Here is a 25954-nt window from a genome sequence, read left to right on the forward strand (position 1 = left end):
AGAAATGGAAATAGGGAATGCCTTTTTGCTTAAAAATTACATTAGCAATTCATCAAAACAGATTTCTTTCAGATTTACATATAAACAAATCAAGTATTAGTAGCTGAGCTTGATATAATGGAAACTAACTTTAATGGAGTTATAGTATGTATGTATGTTGTGTATCAGTAGAGTGTGTGTTTGCTGTTTAAAAACCTGCACTATAGGTCCATCACTGGCAGGAATTATGGTATGGCATTTCTTCAGCCAGATGACAAGTATAGATAACGTGTCAGGGCAAACAAAAAAAAGTTATGATTTTCTATCAGAAAGCACATTTCTTGATCCAAGACAAAGAGCCGGGGGAGCTCTCCCCCTCAATTCTCCCTGTGCTCTCCACTGCGACGTATATTAGACTAGAGAATAAATCAAGTGATGGATCATCCCAGCAGTGTTTTTGCAAGTGGAAAAATATGTCTACTCATCATGTCAGGAAATTATAACCTCAGCAGAAAATGAATGAGATTGGAAAATCTGAGCAGTATGGAGAATTCAGATTTATAAAAAGAGAATCATAACGGCCTGCCTGAAGAAAATAGCGAATAGAATAGTACAGTATATTCAGTAGCTCAGAATAAGCGAGGCACAGAATACATGGTCTAGAGACCACTCTCAATCTCTGGTGCTGGTTTGTTTGTACCCTACGACATGCAGAGAGAAAAATCACCATTAAGGATGGAACTTTAGAAATGTTCTCATAGACATTTGAACAGGAAACAGCATCATCTTGTGTCTGATAGAAAGAGTCACACTATCTAAACATTTGCTTATATAAAAAGCTTATTTACTACTTACTTCGTAGCGTAAAGGGTAAGAAACTAAACAAGGGAGGGATGAAAAATTAAATAAAACAACCAGTTGTGCACTCTATCAAAAACTAAAAAAAAACATATTATTGTTCATGCAGTGGGACACAGTCTCTGATTGACTCGTTAGAGTCTGGGCGGGTCTACTCGAGCACACTGACCAATAGTATTTGAGCTCACCGTCTGACTCTTGAAAGTAAACAGACTTCTTTCTGTGTCAACAAAAACAACAACCAAACAACAAACAAATCAGGAGACAGTGCTGCTGATTTGACGAAGGAGCAGTGTCATTGTGTCAATCGGTGAATATTGAACGGTTTACTTTTTCGACGAACACGAAGATATTTTCGTGCGGTCGTTTTGTTTCCGTTTCCCGTCTTTAGCTTGGTGTTTTTGTAGCGCGTCACACCAGCTAGCAGGCTAGCGACGTTTAAAGTTACCATTAGCGGACGGCTAAGCAGCGTCTGGGAAACTTAGCAGTAGGTCAACTGTATGGCGTTCGTATGATAGCGTATACTTTCGCGTATGCTTTCGCGTCTGAGCTTTGTCTGTCATACTGTGACGTTAACAGTGAATGGAGCGCGTTATAGCTTGGGTCCGTGGAAATGCATCGACATCTAAAGCAACCGTAACCACCCTGCTCCTGTCAGCAGATTGCCCTGTCTTTGAATGTCGTTTCACGGCGACAGCAGTGGCGGCATAGATTTCTATCAACTGGGTGAGGAGAACTTATAATGGTGTTTACACCATACGAGAATTATTCAAAATGCCACGCCTCTAGGCACACTCTGTAAGTGTTTCTATTTAGCAGTTGGAGAGTTGTCTTCCTTCGATTTACATGGTGTCATTCAGAGCTGACTGCTAGCCGGTAAAAGCACTGGCTGTGTGCATGTTACTTGCTAGATTTGTGATGTTTATGCCCCTATTGTCTACCGAATGCTTGTTGATAAGTGAGTCACATACCCCCGTTGATGCAAGGATCAAAGGGTCAAAGGCACACACTCCTATGATCTGTGAACTCACCGCATACAACAGATAATGAAACCTCCAAATCCCATCTTTTGAATTGTAGCAGACACAGAGGCTAAGCTCTGAGTCACTACAACACATTTGAAAATACAAAACAGAGACCACAAGCACAATTTCTGAGAAACCAATTACAGACCCCTAACGTCTCTTCATCACAACAAGGCCTGGTTATTGGAACCATTCTCTGTAAGGCAAACAAAGAGTTCTTAACGGACTCTCCACAGCGATTTGAACCATCCAACCAGCACACCACTCGTGCAGTATTTTTCAAGATTAAAACGATGAAACCTGAACCCCAGTATTGTGCTATGGCTGAGGATGAAGAGCTGAGTCCATTGGGAGGATGCGCCGGTTCATCAGGCCGTCCGGGCCGACAGACCTACGGAAGTTCGGCCCATTTCCGCAGCCTCCTGCACGGCCTGCTGGCTCTCAGGCAGAGTGGCATCCTGTCCGATGTGGTGCTGCTGGTGGAGGGTCGACCAATCCAAGCCCACCGTATACTCCTGGCAGCCTCTTGTGATTATTTTAGGTAACTATAACCCACAGCAGGTCGCCTTGTTGCCTCACTTGCATTTTCTTTATTCACCACCACTTTTCTTATTTATTTAATTTGCAAGACTTTCCAAACTCCCACTCTCCCGTTTCCATTCATTTGGACACCAGTCAAAACCCACTTTAAAAACCTGACGAAAATGTACAGAATGGAGCAACGCAGGCAGAACACAGGCAGCATTCACATGTCGTGACTGGCCAAATGGTCAGAAGCCTCAAGGCAAATTAATATATCACCAGTCAAACACTGTCACTCGTGTTTTTAATTTTATTACAGTGGTATATTTCATAAACGCACAATCTAATCAGTGAGTGCAGGTGTCTTCAGCTCCATGTCACAAGACTCAGCCAGGGTTTGGTGTAGAGTCCATTTAAAAATGAAGGTTACGCTCTTGTTCACCATCAATTGCTGCTCATCCACTTTGTCATATGACCAGTAGCCATCGCAGATTGACTTTGTTGTTTGCGTTCACTTGTGCTTTCTTTGCATTTCCTTGTCTGCTTATGTAATGACTTAACTGACCTTCCAGCATGTTGTGCACAATGTGAAATCTGTCACAAGATTGATACAAACACACACACACACACACACACACACACACACACACACACACACACACACACACACACACAGCCTGTCTCGTAGCTAACTGTGTTAGGGTGGAAGAAGATGTGTCTCTTGCATTGTGCTGGTAAACCAAAGCCCTACGTTGGAAGGTAGCCCTGCAATCCCATTATGATGCTAAAAGTGGGTAAAGACGAGAGATGAAATGCTTTGACTGTAACCTGGTGGATGTGCTTGTGTACCAGCAGTAACAACTGAAGTTTAATATAGTGAACACTGATCACAGATTTGGTTGAAACCATATGAAGGATTTGTTTTGGGTACAAAAATCTTAGCACCAGGAGAATTTTGTATTTTTCTTTTTTTAAGTTGAATCCTCTGCTTAAGATAAGCCATTTTCTTTTAGCCTGTTGTCCTTATGGGGCAGTTTATAATACAAAGTGACAGGAAACCTGGAGAGGAAGAGAGGTTGATATTCACTACTGTATATCGTCACTGGGTCATCCAAATGACCCAACATAACATCAACTCATCAACCAAACAACGCTCCACCAGGGGAATGTTTGCTGGAGGCCTTCAGGAGACACAGCAAAAGGAGATTCCAATCCGTGGCATATCCTACATGGCCATGGAAAAAATACTTGACTACATCTACACCTCAGAGATTGAGTTAGACCTGGATTGTGTTCAGGAAGTCCTAAGGGCTGCCACACTGGTACAGGTGAGCCATTTGTTGCTCTGTGTTGCAAAATTAAGCTATTTAGTATTTTATATTTTTCGGCCGACTCTTTTCCTTTTGTGTTCCGAAGCTGGAGAGTGTCATTGGCTTCTGCTGTGAATTCCTGTTCACCTGGCTGGATGAAGGCAACATTTTAGAGGTGCATGATTTGGCTGATCTCTATGGACTGCAGCAGCTCAACGCCAGGGTCCACTCCTACATCCTTAGGAACATTCAGACTTTGTCCCGAGCCGACGTGTACCGACAGCTGCCCCAAGATGAAGTCTTCAGAGCGCTGAGCAGTGACAAGCTTCATGTGAACAGTGAGAATGAGGTGTACGAGGCGGCACTTCACTACCACTACAGTCCTGAACAGGTGGAAACTGACCAGGTGTACTTGCAGGTCAGTCCCAAGGTGTGTCTGCATTATGCACTTGCCTCTTTATCTCGGTCAGATGCACAGGATTTACTGAGCAAGAAAGGGTCATTGTAGCGTTGTACTATAGCGTTTATAGTTTTGTCTAAGCTTTATCATCCTTGTTAACATTTACTTCCTTTTATTTGTCTGTCCTAAAGGACAATCTCAGGATGATCGATGCCGTGCGTTTCTGCCTGATTGAGAAACAAGTGTTGCAGAGACTGCACGGCAGACTGAACCAGTGTCCACTGAAGGATTCCGTTTCAGCTGCCTTGAGTTACCACGAGCAGGAGATCTGGCAGCCCGTGCTGCAGAGTCCTCTCACCCAGCCGCGGTCCACCTTCCACTGTATACTGGGCTTTGGGGGGATGTTTACCTCCATCTCCCTCCCAGACAACGGGCACTTGTTTCAGGTGTTCCACCCAAGCTGGGGGGAGTGGAGGACTGTCACTGGAGCGGTCATGCCCCGAATGTCCAACCAGGGCATCGCTGTGCTCAACAACTTTGTGTATCTTGTTGGAGGAGACAATAACACCTGTGGATTTCGAGCAGAGACCCGCTGCTGGAGGTAAGATCCCATCGGAACAATTGTTAAGTTCAGCAGAACACAGACCAGACTGCTTTGTTGGTTCATATTGTGATTTATTCAAGGCTACAGCTGTCAGAAACTTCCGTTATTGATTGTTCTGTTCATCTTTTAGATTGATCAATTACATGTGGAAAAATTTCACAGTATCCCAGTGCCCACAGTGACATCCTCAGACACGACATGATTGTAGTCTTTTGATTGATTAATGCATTTGATTGATTGTCTGATAGTTGAAGTACAAGTGCTGTCCCCCCTTAAATGTTTCAAAACAGTTGGGAAAGCAGTCTCACCTCATCTGATAGCTGCTCTGGAGCTTTTGATTGTGTCTTTTGATCTTCACGGAAATAGACATTAAAAAAACGGCTCTGAAATCAATGGAACTGTGAACATCTTTAAATCCATAAAAACTCCATGTATTGGTGAAGATCATGTAATATGATCTACATATATTGCTACTACACGGAGCATGTGGTGAACTGATCCGTTTTTTTTTCTCGAATAGAATACTTCTTCCGACGATGATGATGATGATGAGTCGACGTGTACTCTGTGCAGATTTGTTTGCTGCTGATTGAATTCCTGGAGTCATATTTTTTCTTCGCTGTTTTGAGACCTTTGTCCGTTCTTCCCAGATATGATCCGCGTCACAATAGCTGGTGCTCCATCCAGCCTCTGCAGCAGCAGCATGCTGACCACTGCGTTTGTGTAGTGGGCGGACATATTTATGCGATCGGAGGGCGAGACTACAGTAATGAACTGGACTCAGTGGAACGCTATGACCCGCACACCAACAAGTGGGAATTTGTATCGCCTCTACAAAGAGAGGTATGAGACTTAAGAGCCGAAAGATGACAGAGAACTGCATGTAATACCCGTACTGTCCACATGATGTTGCTACATACTCACCTGAGAATTGTTGAAGGGACTTTCCTGATGTAAACCAGGTATTCCCCATTTTCTTGAAATCTCTTTAATGCTAGTCCGACCTTACCTACAGGTGTATGCACACGCTGGAGCAGTGACGTGTGGCAAAATTTATATCACCTGTGGCCGCAGAGGATCAGCGTACCTCAGAGAGACCTACTGCTTTGACCCGGCTGCCAATCACTGGGCAGCGTGTGCAGAGGGGCCAGTGGGGCGGGCGTGGCACAGCACTGCAGCCGTTAACGGACGTGTCTATGTTATCGGGGGAAGCAATGATGAGTGTGGATATCGGCGTGATGTCCTGAAGGTATGACGTCAAAAGTACACTCGCTTGCCAGATGTATGTTCTTTGCCTTTTTCCTTTGTTCAATTAAAAAAAAAACATTTTATCGTCTGTAGAATCCAACCTTATTTGACATTCTGATGAAGGCTTTCATGAGCTGAAATCATTTAGTTAGTACAGTTTAGACCAGGGTTCCCCAACTAGTTTTGTCCGAGGGCCAAAATGTTTGGGGTTAAACACGACCTGCACACCTTTATATATCTGACTCAAACCAAAAACATTTTTATTTACTGTGCCTCTTATATCAAAAAACAATGACAACAGCATTACAGCAAGTGGCATTACAGCAGGATAGGACTCAGTAGCAAAGATAACTCAACTTTTCTACATAGGCCAGACATATGTCTGCATAACAAGATTGTTAAACAGCATGTCCAAACAGCTTTCCACATTAATCAGCAGCACCTCTACAACCACCTCTAGAAGAGACACACAAACACACACACACACACACACACACACAAACACACACACACTGCTCCATTCCCCGACATGCGTTACGCCACTCATACAACAACAGTTATGGATTTTCTGAGAATTACCAGTCATGATGCAGGCAGTGTTACCTAGCGGAGGACCATAGAGAGAGTGCACATCTTCTGATGGCCGAGTTCAAGTGTATGGTGTAGGATGAGGAAGTAGAGCCAGCGCACAATTTATTAAGCTTTAGCGGGTCGTCGCGGGCCAGACATTTGGCTCTTGCGGGCCGGACCTGGCCCGCGGGCCGCCAGTTGAGGGTCGCTGGTTTAGACAGTACATTTATTAATTAATGCCCCCCCACTTTTTTTTCTTTTTCTTCTGTCTTTAGGTTGCATGCTTTGATCCCTCTGCCAATTCTTGGTCTTTAATGACTCCTCTCCCCTTTGGACATGGAGAACCTGGTGTAGCTGTGCTGGACAGTCGCATCTACATCCTGGGCGGACGCTCTCATGACAAGGGCAACAGGGTGAAATACGTTCACGTGTACAACACCGAGGCAGACGAGTGGGAGAATAAGACGGAGTTTAAGGAGCGCGTCTCTGGAATGGCGGCCTGCGTGGTGCTCATGCCTCCCGCCGTGATCGCCCAGGCCCGGAGCAGGGAGCAGTGCACCAAGTCCTCATGGGAAAACGTGGACACGTACAACTCGGGGGACTCAAGTGAGGACTAGTGAAACAGCTGGGATGAGCTGAGTATAGTGGCACTGGAGACTCTGGATGCACTTTTTAGCCATTTAAAAATCAGCATGTTAAATTTGAATTACTTGAGGATATTGTTGTGGCAATGCTTATGGCAGCACCATGTCCTTTTTTGCATGTTGACTACTTTGAGTGCCTCTGAAACCAAAATGTCGTCCGGGATTTTGCACAGTTTTTGTTACCTCTCAGATACGATCACACTGCAACCATTAACCACTGCGTGATCAAATGCTAATGCTACTGTTTGTTAACGATAACTTATTGTCTCATGTCCTGTCATACAAAAACACTTTTGGCTATGGTGGTATGGAGGAGTCTCAGCTGCTTATGTTTATTCTTAAACAGCTCTTTGACCTGGGATCTTCTAAACTTGGGTTTAAACTTCTGAGTTTTACAGGCTGCTGTTACCTACTGTAATGTTGCTCTTTAGCTAGTCAGCTAAATTGTAAATTTCTGAGAAGTAAAGATTTTTAAAATATTATTTAGTTTGCATCTCAAAACTATCAGCTACTGGTTGTTGCAAAGAAATGCAATTGACTTATCATCACAGCAAAACTACTGAATTATTAATACTTAATAATATAATTTTAATATTGTGCCTTTTTTGTGGCTACACCTAAATCTGTGTTGTGAGGTGTATTTAAAGTTTCTGTGTATGTTTTGCTGGAGATGATCCTCGGATATTGTTCCTCAGATGTCACAGTTAGTTGTAAAGAATAATGTTGAACTAATTTGTGTTTGTCCCTGGAAGATGAAGCACTGCTGCTACAGGATGTAGACCCCCAACTCACAACATATTTCCATGTCTGTAGATCAATCATGAACAGCAAGTCTTTGTGAAACCCAACCATTAAGTTAATTTCTGTTGTGTCTTTTAATTGGCCTGTGTGTTGTTCCGAATAACGCAGAATCCAAAGAGAACGATGAAGAGAACTCATAGAATAATGTTATATCGGCTCGGCTCACTGTTAACCCTGGGAGGTACCTCCACCTCTATGCATCCTTTATTTGTTTCACTGAAAACCTCCAGGTACAAGTTAAGCTTCAGTTTTGATTTTTTGTTTTCAAAAGATGAGTTATATCTTAAGAGGAATGCAATGTATTGGAACATACTGTCACATAAGAAAATGCTAAATTAGTACATTAGATAAGTTTCCAAATTTAATAAAAGCATATAATTGGATATCTCTTGTATGTCATGTATGCACATTTGTTTGGTGTCAGGGCCGTAGACACTGTCATGCTTGCTGAGGTCGTGCTAGGAATTATTCTTATTTCATTTCTTTTTTTTAGGGGGGGCAAGTGGGTTTTAGTGGCAAGTGGTGGGAATTACATTCCTGTCTTCATAACTGACACTTGTTTCGTGATATCAAGGCTGGTTTTAGACCCAACAAGACTTTGTAGTTCTCCATCAGAATTTTACAATACCCTTTAGACTTGTTAGATAATAATAATAACAACATGGCAATCTTTCATTTTCTCTGTCGAGAAATCACTTCTTGCAGCATTTCTGGGAAAGAAAAATACATGTTATCTACTAATTACCTGGAAAATGGAGACCAGGATCTGAGAGTTAGTTTTGTTCCGTTGAGTTTAAAGCAACTGTTGGATTGCAAAGGAATTTCCTTTGAAATATAATGTGCCGACAATTTAACTGAACATCAAACCAAACCATTTTTTGGGGGCTTGACCTCAGTGTTCCTAAAGTTTCTGCTATGACCTGAGTTAATCAATTCAATTTATGTCTCGACTCTTCATGAAGGTCCATGTTGCTGCCTTTTTGTGTAATTACAGTTTCATTAATGTAACATCAAATCTCCACAGGTGACTGTCCTTGTTTGAACTGCCCTATTCCACCCAGTCTCTACCAGTTCCTCTCCATTTGGCCCTACATTCATCAGCTTTATGAAGGCTGACTGCCGCTTTCCTCTCTGAGGCCGTTTCATCTACATCTGTTACCCCCCACCAGCCCTAAGTGAGTGGCCCTCCACCCATCTCTGTTTCACACTACTGTGATAGCCCCTGCCTCAAAGCTGTCTGGTTGGATCTGCTGACACCAGCACTGGACATGCAGGGTCAACAATCTGCTGTGTTTATGCATCAGTCCTTTAAATTCCAAAACTGTACTATTACCTGGGGGACACTTAAGACATATGTCCTGCACTTAAGTACGTCAGCTGTCTTCAGAGACATCTGGTCGATCTGCTGCTCTTTGCTGAACCATTATCAGAGCAATTAAACGCCAAATTAAACCCAGTGGAGTTGAGGATGTATGTGTCGAGGGAATTTTACTAAGTGCTTGCTTTTATTCATGTTTTATCCCGCTGTGAAGGAGATGGAGGAGGTTCAAAGTCTGGCAACAAGTCAATAGAGAACAAAGAAAGTTACCTGTGTATGGAGATTTTCATTTTTTTCCTCAGAGGACAACACAATTCAGGCATTAATGGATATCTGCACGCAACATATCATACAGCAAGAGCAACACATTTGGCATCCATATCTATTAAAATATATACAGTATAAATCAGTTTGTACTATAACCAATTTTACATCTTAATATTTTTGTCACATTGTATTCATACAACTTAGAAATATGGTGCTCAAAATAGACTAGAATAAAATATCTAGCAAATGGAGCACAATGATCGCTTCATTTATTGAATCAAATAAACCTCAAGGAAAACATGTAAAGGAAAAACAAGCTTGACAAGTAAATTCCTTCAATAAAATTTACCCAAACTTCCCACCGTGGCCACAGGTCTACAACAAAGGCACAGTTGTTTCATACATGAATTCAGAAAAGAGTTGATATTGATTTACATTTTGAGGAGAAAAGAATTCAGCTGGATGATATTTAGGTCTACATGTGAATGTGTTATATTTAAGTCTGAACATGACATGTCTCATTTTATTTGCTGGCAGATTTTAAAGGGAAAGATTCAAAACTCGTTCTCAAGGTTCCTTTTTAAGCTGTCATGCATCCGTCAACAACATTAATTTCAGTGACAATAATGTTGAAATATTTTTACTAGAAGCCTGATGTCACCTGCTTTATGCAAGTGGAAACTCCTCTGTTTTTTTTGTTAAACTCCAGCAACTGTTTTAACTTGTCTTGTGTCATGTGTGTCTATAAATACAGATTAAGGAAGTGGGGGACAAAAGCCCCTTGTGTGTTATTATTTATGTTCCTGTGACACAAACTCTTTAATAACTTAACCAAAATTGAATTTCCCCAGTTTCCCGCAATGTTATTTTGCAGGGTTTGATTTAAAAACTGGCTTCTGGGAGATATAATCTCACAATTCTATTAATTTAAATTTTGTCATACCGACCATTTCATTCAGCAACGCATCTCCCTTCTTGTCCTCATTAACATGAGTAAATTAACTGTCTGCATCATGTAGCTGGGGAATTTGCATGTATTGGTTCAAGAGGCCTCCAAGATAATGAATCCCACTGAATAAAATCAACAGCATGCCAGAATTGTTCCTGAGGGATGACCTCCTCCTCCCCCTTCCTCCCCCTTGGACTTTACAACAGTCATTAGCGGCTCATATCCACCCAGGGTGGAGGTGACAGGCCCAGTCTGTGTTTTTCAGTTGTGAAAAGGAGCCAACAGCCCCCCGTTTTCATGCTTTTCAAGGCCCATTGGGATGGAGAGGGACAGTCGTGCAATGCTTTATGATGTTGTTGGATAAACCTCAGCAGGTGAGCCGGAGTCACAGTAATGCAATGTCTTGTCTTGCATGCTGGGCCTGTCGAAACTACAGAGTGGCCCTCATTAGATCAACAAAGAGCAAATACAAACAATCACCACCAATGGCTGTGCTTGCCTGTCAGTCAGCGATGAGCAAAGCATGCAGATGTGCACAAATAAAAAGACAAAGACACTTCCACAATCCTTTGCTCAGTGAACTTGCTTCATGCATATAAAAATAAATTATATAAAAAGGGTATTTGACACTGGATGGCCAGTATATCAGAATTTTGGAAGTCAGAATATGAAGGCTGGTACCGTACCAGAGATTACGAGTATCACAAGGAAGATAATTTAAACCAAGTGTCTATCTTAAGGAAAGATATTTGTTTAGGTAATTAATCTGTTGTTTCATGCCTGTGTGGTGCCTGTTGCAATAATTATTATAATAGTATTGCATATTTTCTTTGCACTCCACAACATGCAGCTATCCTTACATGTGATTCCTAATCTGACAAGATGGACAAAATGTTAGGGTATTCACACACACAAGACAAATCAATGTTACTTTTAGACTTTTATTTTCAGATCACATCACAACTTGAAGAAGGACATAAATTGCACAACTTATGTTTATTTATTTTTATTTTTTACAAAAATAATATTTACACTTGAACATGAGATGAAATACAAAATAAATAGACAGTAAATTAAACAATCCTTCAGCATGGTGCAGAACACAAATGTTGCACTCACAATAACTGGAGTCTGAATCCTGACAGTCTGTGCAGAAGACTGGTGACAGGGGAGCTCCTGATACTTTTCATCTTTCAGTTATGATATTCTCGTCGCAGGCCTCAGGCCCTCAGCCTTGTCTGGGCATGCATTCTCATAGCTGTGAGCACTGCATCAGCATTCTGGCAAGATGGCGCAGCAGCATCACTTCCCATCAAGTCCCTCTCAGTCAGTTATCCCCTCACCAGCACGAGTAAGAGAACAGCGGGTACTGGCTCCACTCAGCCACGTTGCCATGGTGATAGCCGTGGTGCACAGCTTGCGTGGTGTAGTCAGCAGTCAGGTGGTGAGGAGGTGGATACTGGGTGGGACAGGGCCCGCTCCACTGGCCCAGGGGCTGCTCAGCACTGTAGGGGCTGTAGATGTGATGGCCGATGACCCCTGGCTTGCCAGCCTGGGCCATGGTCATGTTGAGTACCCCGGTGTAGTCCTGGGGGCCACAGGGGGAAGGGCCAATCTCATGTGTACGGGGTTTTGATGAGTCATGATCGGGGACGGTGGCGACATCGGAGACCCTGGACTCAAAGCGTTCGGAACTACTGTGGCTGCTGCCGATGCTGGAGGACGGAGAAGGAGACTTCCCATACTCGTGGAACCTTAGGAGGAAAAAGGTAGGCGGTCAGTGTCACTTGTTTTTTAAGGATGAGATATCACTTAATATTACACAGCTTGACCAGTGTTCACCTGTACGGCTGGTAGGAAGCAGGAGCAGGAACAAGCTGCTCTGCGTTGTACATGTCTCTTGCGTCTGCCCCAGCAGGAGATTCAGTCCTCCCTCTCTGATCCCTCTCAGCAGCCCACGGTGAGTAACGCTCATCTTTGATGGCAGCCTCTTTCCTTTTAGGCAGCTCCCCTTCCTCTGCATCATAACCCTCATATGATGACTGACAGAAATCTAAATAAAAAACCCATCAATCATTAGATCAGCTTAGTGCAGAGTGGTCAGTTGTCCGGAGTCAAGAGCAGGAAGAGATTCTTGAGCTAGTACCTTGTGGAATGTCCTCCTCCAAGTCCCTGTTCACGATGTCTGACCTCTTCGGTTGCTTTTCAAGGCAGGCTGGGTTCTTGTTTGCACGCCTGCAGAGGAACACCCAGTACATTAGAACAGCACTACATACACATTTCACTGACATCAACTGCAGACACATTTTTGTGAAAACCGGGGCCCTTAGCAGCTGTGGAGATACTGTCACTAGTTGAAGTATATAACCAGTGTCATGCTCACCTTTTTTTACATGTGCCCTCCTCTCTGAAACCTTTTGCAAATGGGTTGTGATCAATCTTAAGCTTTGTAATCTAAAAAAAAGGGGCATACATTTGGTTAAAATCTCAGCAATGTGTGATGTCCCACTAGCAGTTTGTGTTGGCTTAAAAGAGATAGGAACTCACCTTGGTGTTCTGGTAAGCGGTGACTGCTGTAAACGAAGTCTCTGGGAAGGTGAAGGTCTGAAAAACACTCCAGCGGACACTGAACAGGTCGTCTGCCTGGACGATGTGGAAGCGCGGGTGGTACCGATGCATGGAATGTAAAATTATCTGCATATAAGGAGAGAATGATTAAGTTCAAAAAGAAAAAAATGGTGCACTTTATTTGGAAATGCAGGGTTGTTGCCAAGCACCCCATTCTAATTGTGCTCACTCACATGGCCGTGCTGGTCGAGTGTGTTGTTGGTAAGTTTGAGCTTGAGGAAGGAGACGGATTGCTTCATCCAGTGGCTCCCCAGGGCTGGAGAGTCCGGGTGGAGGTAGGTCCTGCAGGGAGGCTGGGGCTCCGCTTTTCCTGCCACCTCCCATTTCTCTTTATTCCACTGTAGGAAGGGAGCAGATAGTCAGTCAGTCAGTCTGTCATGGAGAATGGTGATTTACACACTTCCATTCCCACAGTGCGAGGGCAGGGCGGTAGAGTGGAGAGTGACGGCTGGCAGGTACCACCCACAGAGATAGGGGATGGTACAGCGGGCTCCCAGCAGGGGATAGAAAAACCGGAAGAGATAGCACCCTTTGATGTACAATGTCAGGAGAAGGGGGGGGGGGGGGTAAACCGGATGTCTTGTATGGGGATAGTAGTGGCTGTGGCCGAAGCCACAGCTACTGTAAGTCAAGACTACTTTTAAGAATTTGTCATTCTTCTCACTGAGCGACTTGTTTACTTGTTTCTCAAACAACTGCCGCTCACCTTATACCTGAAACCGTCCTCAGGGACCATGTCAACCAGCAGGATGTACTTAGCACATGGAATAAGGCCGGAGAGATTCACTTTACAGTGTGGAAACATTCTCCTGGCGGACACAGAGGAGGACACATGAGTATGCAAGCAGAGAGAGCAAACACAGACACAGAGGGCACTACTTTGCCAACATTGTGCACTAAATATATTTTTCTTTTGTTGTTGTCCTACCTTCCGGGTTTAGTGATGATCATCTCTGTCCCTATGTCATGAAAACTCTTCCAGAGTTCAGGGTCCTCCAGGGTCATCCTGATGTTACCCTGGAGATAAGCATCAGGGCCAGCAGCCATGGAGGGCGGAGGAGGGCCGTTGAAGTTGGGCTTCAAGTCTAAAAGATAAAAAAAAGGTCCATCATAGCAATGCTTAAACACAAGTGGCAGAATTCATGATTCATGAAAATTGCAAGAGGCATGATCTCGTAAAGACAAAACAACTTCCGGCAAAACTAGTTTGGAAATTGGAAGGTATTGATTGAGAGTAAAATTATAGTAAAAACATTCGGTCAACACTTACCTCTTAAGGACTGCATTCTTCAGGTTTAGCAGTGGCACAGAAAATGCTTGAAAAGGTTCATGCACAGATGGTCAGTGAGCAATCCAAATATCAGTGATATCCAAGGTGTTTCTTCAGCGCTGCTCTCCCTCCTTCATGCGTAAGACAAAATAAGAGAGAGAGAGAAAAAAAAATCTGAAATCCAGCAGCTCGAAGAGTCAGGAAGTTACTCAGTCTTGAGAGAAAAGATATTTCAGAGGTTTCAGGTCCTGCAGGACAGGGTGACCGTGACTTTTAAGGGGAGACCTGGAGTGGGTGGGGTCAAGAGAGCCATTCCCAGGCTTTGAAGTGGCACAATCATGAGTCAATGTCCTGCTGTGATTGGAGGGTGCTGGAAATCAAAGAGACTTAACAGAGCGTTGATACCATCCCCACAGGAAGAGCTGCAGAGGAAATGCATCTTTATTAACTGCTATGAGACTTTAAAACAAATATGGACGGACTTCTGCTGCATATCAGGGCTTGCAGCGGCACCAGTCTGTGTAAATATCATTCACACAAATGTAACCACATGTGAAAATGCTATTTAGTGTGTTTGTGCAATGTGGTAAATACACATTATAATCCATTAGACACAAGTGAGGGAAAAGCAGTTGAGGGTAGATTTAAATTGAATAATCCACTGTGTTGTGTGTGCACCATAGTATTATCAAGATGTTGGAGTATTATTCTCATAGTTACCATTGAACACACAGTAAATTGACATGAAATAATAAAAACATCTAATGTCCTTTTGATTGCCTTTATCCTTTTCCAAATTCTCGGCTTTCTCCTTCGGAGAAATGACGCAGTGGGTGGGAAAAGCTGTGTAAACCCATGATGGTGTGATGATAACATGCACTCTTTCTGCAGGTAATTCTTACCTGGGGGCGAATCTCTGAAGGCCTGCAGTACTGCAGGCAGTGGTGGTGGTGGTGATGGTTGCATAGGTAGGTGGGAGGGTGGGGGTTGTGTATTGGGGTGTCTAGACAGGCCCCTGCTCTGATAGATAATCTCATTAAGCTAGTTTCCCTTGAAGGAGCTAGTTTCTGCATGTGGAGAAGGCCCTGTGTATAGGCAGGCAATTAACAGCCAGTTAGCACCACAAGCCCAGGTCAGCCTTGAATGGGACAGGAGGGGTCGGAGTATAAAGACCTGCTGCAACAGCCCGGCCGTCCCCCACCATCCACATCCATACAGAAATCCACGGGTGTCAGTATTCATTCACAGGCCTGTCCAAGCCTGTATTGTACTGTCTTGCTGCAGGCAGATCAGATGCTAAACACTGCCAGCATTAACATAGAGGGGAAAAATAATTGAAACCACAGCTCTTCCACTTGTTTCCACTGACATAAAAAATTTGAATGGAGGCGTCTTTCGCATCTCATTCAGCCTCTGTCCTGCTATGGACACACCACTTCCACTTCCAGGTCTCATTGTATTCTTATGTCTGTGTGCTGCATACAGTGTCCTCTGTAAGCTGTAGCTGTCTTACACCCACTCACAAAGGTGTCCTTTGCTTTTGGATATCACAGACCACTAACCAAAGCCATGTGCAGCTCATGGTGTCGAATTTTTAACAGCAACGTTTGCAGCAAATAAATTGCTTCCACAGTTTTTAAGGGGGTACGACACTATAGAATTAGCAGTGAAGTGTGCGTTAAGAGATGTTTACTGCAAGACAGTCTTCCCTGTGAAAATATTGACGGGCCTCCTCCAAGGCTGAGTCGATGTAGAATAAAAAGGATAATAACATTGTGGCTTTAAAGATGCACTTGAGGATGCAAAGAGCTCTGTGCTTACTATCGTTTGAGTATGTTAATGGTCCTGTTGCCGCCCTGCCACCACTGAACGCGATGACACACCACTGGTCTTGAGGATGTGTTTTTATCAACCTTATGTGGAACCAATTGCTGTCGAGGGGTTATTCATCACAGGTTCAGCTTGGCTCTCCTCGGCTCTGCGGGGGACTCCATGGTGGGGTCACCTTGAACTATTTCACGATTCTTGAGGACGCGCTGTTTTTATGTCATGAAGTAGCAAGATGCCACAAGAGACTGTGATTGTGCCGATAAATTCTCTGCAGACTAATTTCAGCTCTTACCAGTAGCTAAAAAGTGAGTCAGTGTCAGACCTGAGGTGTACATTTCAGCAGCAGTCGCGTCAAATCTCATTACACACCAGCTCCGGAGGTGACAGGTGTGACTGGTAAAAGGCCTTGGTGCATGGAGGGAGCGATGCCTTATGTAACAGCCCGCCTTGCGCGAAATTGGACTGGATGACACATCAGGGAGGTCGTCTGGAAAGAGCTGATAGAGGCTGCAAAATGTGGTGTCTATTAATCCGAGGTCCAAATATCTTGTACGAAGGAGGCTACTAGTTCACATATTTACCATGAGTGAATGTTCAGGAAGCATTTCAACTCAGAATGACTCACCAGAAACATCTTCAGGCATGTTATAATGATGAGACCAGCCCCTGGTCAATCTAATCCACATATCTCCTGGTTGATTCTGCTGTGGCTTTAGTCCCAGACCACCTTCAGCGATGACGTTCCACCTCTCAGGTGTCAGTCTCTGGCCATTTGCTTTAACTGCACAGATCCTCCTTGTACTCGACAGTTAACAGCTGCCAATATACAGCCAGGGCCTGGGGATCAGACGGCTCTCCGGCAGCCCAATAAAGAGCCCCCGGGGTGGACTGACGAGAAATGTCACACCTTTCGCCCACATTAGCCATGCAGCATGCCCTTTTGATGCTTAATTGGCCACTTTGAGGGGTTTGTAGAGATAGCAGCCCCATGGTTGGAAACAACATGTCACAGGAGACTGAACAATATCACACGGCAGGAAAACTGCCTTCACCTGACAACAGGTCAATTATAATGTGACTTTACATATTTTTGAGATGTGGTGTTGGAACGGAGTTTGAATCGGAGGGTCTACATGCAAATAACATGATGGCCCTTCAAATATGTACTTCATTTTCTCTTTCCCTACCTTATTAGTCCAGTTTTATTAGAAGTAGCCCAATGCATCATTTTATTTATAAACTGCAGAAGCAAATGAAAATATAACAAAAAGGGGGGAGATAATAACTTCTCTGGCATCCCTGTCCTATATGCTGAGTGACCATGGTCTCACACGCAGCGACTAGGGGCCTGGGTGAGGTAACATTTGGTCGACCACACAAGAAAACAAACCTCAAATCTAGCTTGCCTGGCAAAGGGGGCAAATGACAACTTCACAGCACTTCATAAGATACTCCTGGAAGTTGCTAATGAAGACTAATGACTTCCCTCGTGTCGGGAGACTTCACACCAGAGTGTATGAGCCCTTTGACCGCTCTGCGGTCAGCGGGGTGGTCCTGTTCGAGCTACAGGAATAAAGAGACTCCACAGCTCCGCTGGAGGCACAGTGACCGAAGCCTGAGGCCTGTCCTGGTGTTATGTCGAGAGTTAAAAATCATTTACAAAGGGGGACAGTTCACAAAAATTCCCATAATATAATAAAACATCAAATTGGAGTTGATTGTGTAAGGATTTGAGACGGGTTTAATCCAAGCTGCTTTATTTTGAGAATAAGAGTTGTTGATTTACTGTGTATTATTGGCTGCCAAAAAGAATTTGACTACCATGTGTGTTGATATATCTAAATTACATGATTTCCGTTTCATAGGCCACAACGACATCACTTGAAATGCTGCTGTGCTGCCATGTCCACTTGACAAAAAAATATATTCTATTGATCTTACCTTTGCTTTCCCTAAAAACTGAGGTTCGCCGTCCATAATGTAAGGCTGCAGTTTAAGGTTTTATTCCTTTTGAGTGGATGAAGCCAAGACTTTTTTCATGAGTTGTAAACTGTAAACTTTCTAGTATCAGTATGAATTATGTGTGATTCTAATTCTGTTTTCAGACATAAGATTCCTGAAAATGACCAGACCCAATATTACCAGACATTTTCCAGAGGTTGCCATTCACATGTGAAACGCAGCAGAGCAGGAAAAGTTTTCGGAACATTCACGCAAGGGGTGGCACATGGGTGGAGCGACCAATCGCTCGCCATGTATCTTCCGGAGACATTTTCCAGTAATTTTAAACGGGGTTGGGAGGAAATGTCTTGTGGACATTTGTTTTCTCACCTACGGCCCCTCCGAAAAATTTCAGGGACCAGTCCAGACTTCAGTGCATGTCTGAAAGCATCTCAAGAGAGCTACGGAGGCTAGAGCTTTCTATTGAGGATTCATAAACCACTGTGTTATCTGAAGCTAGGATCCATGTTGATCGATATTCTCAGTAGCACACAGAACAAATGTGTTTCTCAAATATATATATTTCTGTTTAACATTGATAATGCATTCAGTCCAGACATAGAGAGCAGTTCCTTTCGAGCAGCCTGGCTCAGCAGAACAATAGAACAAAAATAATGAAATAAAAAACAAAACCTTTTCTTTTTTTTTAAACCAAAAGAGAGGGTTAACAACTAATCACTCGTCTTTCTGTAAATATCTATCTCTTTATAGAAAACAATCTGTAAAAAACATTCTGTTGTCTTCCTCTGAGTTAAGGTAGAATCGTGACAAATTTGCCAAGCGAATCGAATGGAATGGCATCTGCATTAGAGTCTGCCTCAGTGCGCATCTCCACTCCACTGAAGTCAAGAAATGCCGGGTCGTTTCCTGACTGGAATCGACGTGGCCCTCACCTTACCATTGACACTCTCACACACGCACACACTTCTCCGGCTCAAGACTCATTAGAGCCAAACGTACTGGACAGATTTTTGGATCATGATTTGTACAAAAGCTAACTTCTAATAAGCAACATTTTTTGTATCATTCTGATCAGTGCTGGTGACAGGACGACTTCCTGGGTAAGAACCGTTGCTCTTCGCTACAAATGCACACGAAACAAGTAGACTATTATTACAAGAAATACCGTGAGTACAAAAATAGCACAAAGTTTAAGTGCTAACTGAAAAACATCCCAAATATTAAGTGTAAACATTTTCAATCTGCTACAGGTTGTGAGGCTGTGTGGAGCTTTAGCGCCACAGACGAGCCCTGAATGCAGCGATTGTCGTCATTTCCCCTCTGTGTACATTGAAATATATCATGAATCAAAATAAATGTGTCTTGCGGATTAAAATCTCATGCCAAAGGAAAAGGTCGAAGTAGAGGTTAGCAGGTCCATGCTGCTGAGTGTCAGTCCAGACTGAGGCACCTCAGATTGGTGAGTTCTGAATTGATTTAGCTGCAGCTCTGAGATACAGTTCGCACACAACATGGAGAAAGATGCATAAACTTGCGAGTGGCTGGCTTTGAAGACTGTCAGTCTTTTTTTTTTGGCCGGATCCAGTGTAAAGCCAGGTGCACGGGGAGCTCAGTAAGCTGATGAGTGATATGCATAAATGGCACAGACATGCTGCGAGACTGAAGCCTTCGTCATTTGTCATGCACACCATCACTGCCGACAAGCACAGCGACACAGTGACATGACAGGCAATGACAATACTGTGTGCTTTTTTTGTAATTCACGCAAGGATACAATAGCATCAACAAAGAAGCTGCAGTGACATGTACCACTCAGGTTTTTTTTTGTGTTTGTTTTTTGGGGCACAGGGTTTGGCAAAGTCAGACCAGGTTGTGAGAAGAGTTGTTTGTGCGCACGAGGCCTCCAGAGGCTCAGATGTCCATGTAATCGTCCTCCTCGTCCGACTCACTCTCCTCCAGGGACGACTCCTGGCTGGACGTCTCCTGCACCTCCAGCGCCGGCTGACTCAGAGTGTCCTTTTTGACTGTGGCTGCAGACTGAGACGACAGGATGACGTTCTGTACGGGAGCAGACAGCAGGGGTCACCGTTGAGAATGCTGGACTAGACTACAGTTCTTTCCGCACACACAGACACACTCACAGGCGTACATGTTTACACGCAGAGCACATACCTTAAGTCTTTGTTTGGTTTCCTCAGAGATGCTGCCTTTGGGGGAGAGCAGAGTGGGTGTCGGAGGCGTTACTGTGATTTCTGGTGGGAACTTGGTCACTGTGGAGGGGATGAAAAGCTTTGGCATGTTGGGAGGGACACGGGAGCGAATACGGTTGGGGTCTGGAAGCTTTGACAGCTCATTGCTTGCACACTGCTGCTGGTCTGTGAGAGGAAAATAAGAGGCAATTTCTTGATATATACAAATTCTCAGGGCACATGACAACACTTTCTTCTGTCACGCTTTTTCGTTCAAAGGTTCTCACCTGGGCAAGGTTGTGCTGTGCTACATGTGGCAGTTTCCTCCGGGAACCAGCCTGCCGCTGATTCTTGCCCTTGGGAGACAGTGGCGAGTTTCATCTGCCTACAAAGGTGCGACTCATGCTGTTGGTACGTGAGTCCCTCTGAGGACTCCTCCCGCTCCTCTGGGGGAAAAAAAACAACACATTTCATCATCAGCACTGAACCCTCCAGGTGTTTGGCATTTATTGCAGTAACATAACATTGCTAGATGAGTTCAGTATTAGTTTGTGTTTTATCAGACATAGAAAAACACAAAGAATACCATAAACCTTGGCATTAAAGACCTTATTTTTGGCATTAACCAATTACCCGAATCCATCAAAAAGGTCTTTAAAGCTCATTAGACAACTGTTTGTAATGACTACATCCTTCAGCTTAGGAAGACAAACAAAAACAAAAGCATTCTAATACTCTCTGAAGCTCCTCCATTAATGTTGCCTAGGTAACCATTACAAAACACACTAGTGCAGCATTGCTTAAAGCTAACCTGCATGTTTGTGTGTTTGTATTGTTTGTGTGCATGGAAATATATGTGTATGAAAATGATTCTGCACATATCTGCACAGACCCACACAAACCAAACCAGCTGGAGGTTACAGACATTTTTCAGAAGAAAAAGGAAAAACATTCTAATTTCAGTACATTATGATCTTTTCTCTTTTATATAGACGAAATTTTTCACATGACTTTCAGTGGCAGCAGCTGAATAGTCCTTTTTCATGCAGGTGCTTCTAGTCACATTAATCACATGTATGTTTTGTTAATGACATGTATGTTCTGTTCTGTACAACTTCAGAGACTTAAATCATGGGATCAGAAACCAAATATTTCATGTCACAATGTCTGCAGTGAAGATGGTCCGTTTACCACAGTGCAGATGATAAAATTTATTTTTTTCAATACTACTAAAATTGATCCCAGTTCTTCTAATTAAGGAGAAAAACAATATTCAGGGACTCTGCCATGTTGCAGAGAGTTCCAACAGATAATTAAAAAAAACAGGTTATACTTTGTTTTTTTGATTTTTCCCTCACAAAGATCCCGATATAAATTTTAGAAATCTGAGCCAAGAACCAAACAAATATGAAACTAAAGAGTCTGTTAATATAGTATATTAAAATGACATTTGTATTTTGAGCTCTGTTTGTAGAGAGCAGACCTACAGTCACTGCTTTTGCAACCGGCACAATTCAGAGATTTATCGTCAAGAAAAATATAAAGAAAATCTAGACAATGTTGTTTCTTGCCACTGACAAGAATAAATTTGATTTTGTGTTGACTTCTAAATTATTCTGTGAGTGGCAAATATGATGTTAGTATAATGTATTATGTTTTGTAATAACTCTTAATGTATGGGAAGTATCTGAAAATGTGTTCATGGGTGCTTATTTTAGAACAGCACCCATTGGATTCTACACTGCCTTTTCTTCTTCTGCATTATTTAAAATGTTTGCGTAAACAAGACCATATGATATGAGAGGTAAAATGAATCTCAGGTCTCAGACTGTGATTGCAGTAAACTAAAAGACAAAAACAGAGGAGACATCAGGATAAGAGCCAAATGCAATAGTTCCACTCACTGAGCATTTACATGAAAACAACAGGATTGACTTCAGTCTCTCCAAATGTTGTTTACCTCCCTCTAGTGGCCTCACATAGAAAATAGAGATTGTAATAGAGTGCACCCCCAAATACTACGTGATTCAGCCTCACAGGTTGATCTGTTGGTTTTATGTTTTCATTTGAAGCCATTCAGAATACCAGAGGAACTCAGGATGAAGACACTCAGGATGAAGATCTATAGATATCAAAAATTACATTAACTCCATATTTATGTACCGAAATAAAAATAATGAGGATCAGCAGTGCCAGAATATAGGCAGAGAAATTGTCACAATCTGGAGGATGCCGATTTCTAAAACTCTTTCTGGGGGACTGAGAAAACCCAAAAGGCAAAACATAACCAGGCCAGAGTCTGCTGTTATATAAAAGACCCAGTCTACCAGCGCCCCCTGCTGATCTCCTGGACTATTAAGATCTTTACAAACTGAGCTGACAGCAGCAAAGCTCCACCTCAGGAGCAGCACAATTTTAACAAAAAAAGAAAAGCACTTCATTTCTAAAATCATTCTGGCATAACAGTGTGAAATAACTTCTGTTAAGATGCGGGTACATTTAACAACCATGTAGTCATGAGAGATGGTGGGAATGAAGGCCAATGTACCTGTGTGTGGTAGGAAGGCCATGGCCGCAGCAGGGTGGCTAGCTGCTCTCCTGTGCAGTGGCTGATCGTGGAAGCTCAAGGCTTGAGGTCTTGACAGCTTGCTCAGGGGCTCGTACACCACTTTGGCTTGGCCGTCCTGGGTGGACAAAGGGTGGCAGGTGGTATGGCCGAGTAGGACAGGCGTTGGCAGGGAAGCGGGGAAGAAGATGTCTCGATGCTCCTTGGTATACTTAGGGGTGGTCGGGGCATCACCTGCAGACTGTTGGACACAGAGGAAGAGCAGTGGCCATGAGGAGGTACGACTGACCTGGGAAATTCCTCTGCAGTGCTAAGGATCTTCTGCTCCGGTAACTTCCTGAGGAGTGCACAAATCCTCCTCCCCGGGCACTCAATGCTGCACTAGAGCCCTCTGAGCCACTTTCTTGGGTGTCCTTTTGAGGACCACTTTTAAAGAAAAGAGCTGCACAAACATCTTGTGACAACAGTCGTCCAGCTCCTCATGGCAGCTGTCATGGCAACACAGTTGAGCACAGTTAAGTTATTTTACAATATAAACACAAATAAAAAGTTTGATTAAATTTGCCTTTCTGAGTCTTATAGAAAACATATTATTACGTTTCATTATTTCCCTTTTCTCTATTGTGTTGTATAGGTTTTTGTGTGTTCTGCAAAGTTAAAAAGGCCAAAGTCAGTAGTCCAGCCAATGCTTCCGTAATATGGTGACGTCACCATTAAAAGAGACCTGTTTCAGACAGGCTGGAAAGAGGAGCTGCAGGAATGGACAGTAATAGGTCACTGATGTGTTTACTGAACCTTTTCAATTAATAACCCAGATTAAAATTATAAACCTGAATATGAGCATAATATGTCTCCTTTAAAATCCAGGTCCTTGGTCTAATGTATCAACTGTGGCAAATATATATATATTTTGTTGTTGTTGTTGTTGTTGTTGTTTGTTTTGTTTTGTTGAGATTTTAAACATTAATACAGCAGTCAACAACAATTTTCTAAATAAAGATATAGGTGAGCAATGGCAGAGAATGAAGACACACTCTCTGTGTTTGTTGTGATTCGATCTTCTCTGCTCTTTGTTTTGGTAGCCGGTCTGGCCACATGTTCATGTTAGTGCCTCCCTGCGAGTCTCTCCCTGTAAAACCGCTCCCTATTTCGGTTTATAACGTGAGAAGGACCAAGCCCACGATCGTCAGTGACCTAAACATGACACCCGTGTGAATATCCTAATTTTCACCTCTTTTTCTCACTGTGTCGTCTTTCAGAGACACAAACACTGTGAGCTCACTTTCCCACCTGCTCACCATAGTGCCATTAAACCAGAAACATTGAAGCCACTTCTTAGTTTCAAACAGTCTATGGGCTACACACAGAATAGCACGGCTATGCTAACAATGCAAGTCATGCTAACTAGTTGCCACAAGTCCACTGTGAGTGGGTGTGGCCCCAAAATTAGATATCACATTTACTGACTGAAGCGTCTCACACTGACAGGAGCACCAACCCAACCCCCTGCACGGCAGTTAGCTGGGTTGTTTACTTTGCTGGCTCTCTGTACACAGGGTACCTTTATCCAGTTGTGTTTCTGAATGTGTGTGTAGGGTTGGTAGGGGTGGATGTTCTCACTGGCCTTCACAACACCTACAGACTCTATAGGCAGCACCTTGCTGAGAACATGGAAGGAGGGGGAGATGTGTCCCCCAAAGCATTTGTTTTGGTCTGCAATGCTGGTGCTAGTGTGACACCTAGTGGCAGTAGGTATCGTATAAATAACCTTTACCAAGCTGAAGAAATAAAGATTTTGTATCCTGCGGAAGGCTGCACAGAATTACACTGCTGTGCTGATGTATTATTAAAGTGAATGAGTTCATATGTGCCACACAATATGCCTCAGTCAGATATATTTTTGATTATCAAATGTGCTACAGTTTTGCCAATATTTCAAAAGCCTTGAGGCGATGGTCAGGGGTATATTACACTACTGTCATGATGAGCTACTGCTGACAGTTACAGTATTAGCACAAGGTAATTTGGCAGGGACAGAGCTCTCATGCCATTTTTCTCAGGCTCTCTGCTGGGAGATGAAGTCAAATTGTGCTCTGAATCAGAGCAGTGCATGATAAAGCTCCCCACGGGATTCACACAGCAGAGCACAACTCAAACACGAGTAGCCTTCCAAAGCCTTAGACAGCAACAGATCATTCAGCACGACACAACAGCAACAGCAGCTTCAAGCACACACATACATTCCAAAGCCAGCTTTGATGATTCATATCATGAATTAAACATTGCTAACAAAGACACCAACAAGTCAGCAAGACCATGTGGGAACCCCCCCCCCCCCCACTGTACCTGAGAAAATTGCAGAACATAGCATGCAGCCAGTCTGTAGGTTCCTCGAGTGTTCACTGGTGTGAGTGGGCTACTGGCAGCCGAACTGAGATCCCATAGTGTGAATCGAAAGATAGTTCTTTGTAATTATCGAGATTGGGCTTTAAATCCGATTAGAGCAGCTGTAAAATGTCGTGCATAGATCGGGTCATCTTTTCCAACACAATTGAAAGATTGGCCAAGCGAACATTTTACTTAAATTGACTGACCGGAGAAGATCGATCAAACATCCATATTCTTTGATGAGTAAAATCCTTAATAAGGTTCTCAGTATTTTCTCTCCATTGTCGCCAAGTGCTTGCTCTTTGTGGGAACTTACGGGTTTCTCTGTACGTGTAAGGTCTCGACCAAGTGCCTGGGGATAATGTTGTGACTTGGCGCTTAACAAATAAAATTTAAAATAAAAAATTTAATTGAACCGTCAGTTAAAACCAAAACGATCATGAAACCAGGCATCAAACTGGGGAAGCAAACAACACACAGAGCACAACACGGTTTGCTCTGGCTCAGCACAATACAGGCTGATCTTGCTGCTCTGCTCTTGTGGGGGCTTAAAGGAATGTGTGAATCTGTAAGAAGCAGGCAAGAATTTTCATGTCCACAAGCTGAGAACTCCAACATGCCTACTC

General features: G+C 43.3%; 3 protein-coding genes across 10 annotated transcripts in view; 1 reads left to right on the top strand and 2 right to left on the bottom strand.

Moving 5' to 3' along the window:
• The first annotated feature begins 505 nt into the window (after window positions 1-505).
• On the top strand, window positions 506-8344 carry klhl22 (kelch-like family member 22). 4 transcript variants are annotated; one of them, XM_035641023.2, is made up of 8 exons: window positions 506-1563; window positions 2199-2403; window positions 3547-3712; window positions 3801-4124; window positions 4286-4695; window positions 5349-5541; window positions 5714-5947; window positions 6792-8344. In XM_035641023.2, the coding sequence occupies exons 1-8, from the start codon at window positions 1515-1517 to the stop codon at window positions 7131-7133; spliced, it is 1923 nt and encodes a 640-aa protein (XP_035496916.1). In that variant the 5' UTR covers window positions 506-1514; the 3' UTR covers window positions 7134-8344. The 4 variants fall into 4 exon arrangements, with proteins under 4 accessions (XP_035496916.1, XP_047185218.1, XP_035496919.1 ...); XM_035641025.2 differs by having other exon boundaries at window positions 510-1563; window positions 3801-4112; XM_047329262.1 differs by having other exon boundaries at window positions 509-1147; window positions 2192-3712.
• A 3078-nt stretch (window positions 8345-11422) lies between these two features.
• On the bottom strand, window positions 11423-14729 carry tbx16 (T-box transcription factor 16). Its single transcript, XM_035641029.2, has 9 exons — window positions 14394-14729; window positions 14052-14208; window positions 13830-13932; window positions 13297-13461; window positions 13043-13189; window positions 12879-12949; window positions 12642-12730; window positions 12338-12548; window positions 11423-12249 (listed from the first exon to the last, which is right to left on the bottom strand). The coding sequence occupies exons 1-9, from the start codon at window positions 14407-14409 to the stop codon at window positions 11835-11837; spliced, it is 1374 nt and encodes a 457-aa protein (XP_035496922.1). The 5' UTR covers window positions 14410-14729; the 3' UTR covers window positions 11423-11834.
• Window positions 14730-18725: 3996 nt separating this feature from the next.
• Window positions 18726-25954, bottom strand: part of cabin1 (calcineurin binding protein 1) — a 39088-nt gene continuing 31859 nt past the window's right edge. For all 5 annotated transcript variants that reach the window (XM_035641021.2, XM_035641022.2, XM_035641020.2 and 2 more), the window contains 4 exons: window positions 22923-23181; window positions 20662-20820; window positions 20358-20560; window positions 18726-20243 (listed from right to left, as the gene is read on the bottom strand). In XM_035641021.2, coding sequence (XP_035496914.1) covers window positions 20097-20243; window positions 20358-20560; window positions 20662-20820; window positions 22923-23181 — 768 coding nt within the window. In that variant the 3' untranslated portion in view covers window positions 18726-20096. The remainder of the gene's footprint in view (window positions 20244-20357; window positions 20561-20661; window positions 20821-22922; window positions 23182-25954) is intronic.

The sequence above is a fragment of the Scophthalmus maximus genome, chromosome 19, assembly GCF_022379125.1.
Source record: "Scophthalmus maximus strain ysfricsl-2021 chromosome 19, ASM2237912v1, whole genome shotgun sequence".
NCBI lineage: Eukaryota > Metazoa > Chordata > Actinopteri > Pleuronectiformes > Scophthalmidae > Scophthalmus > Scophthalmus maximus.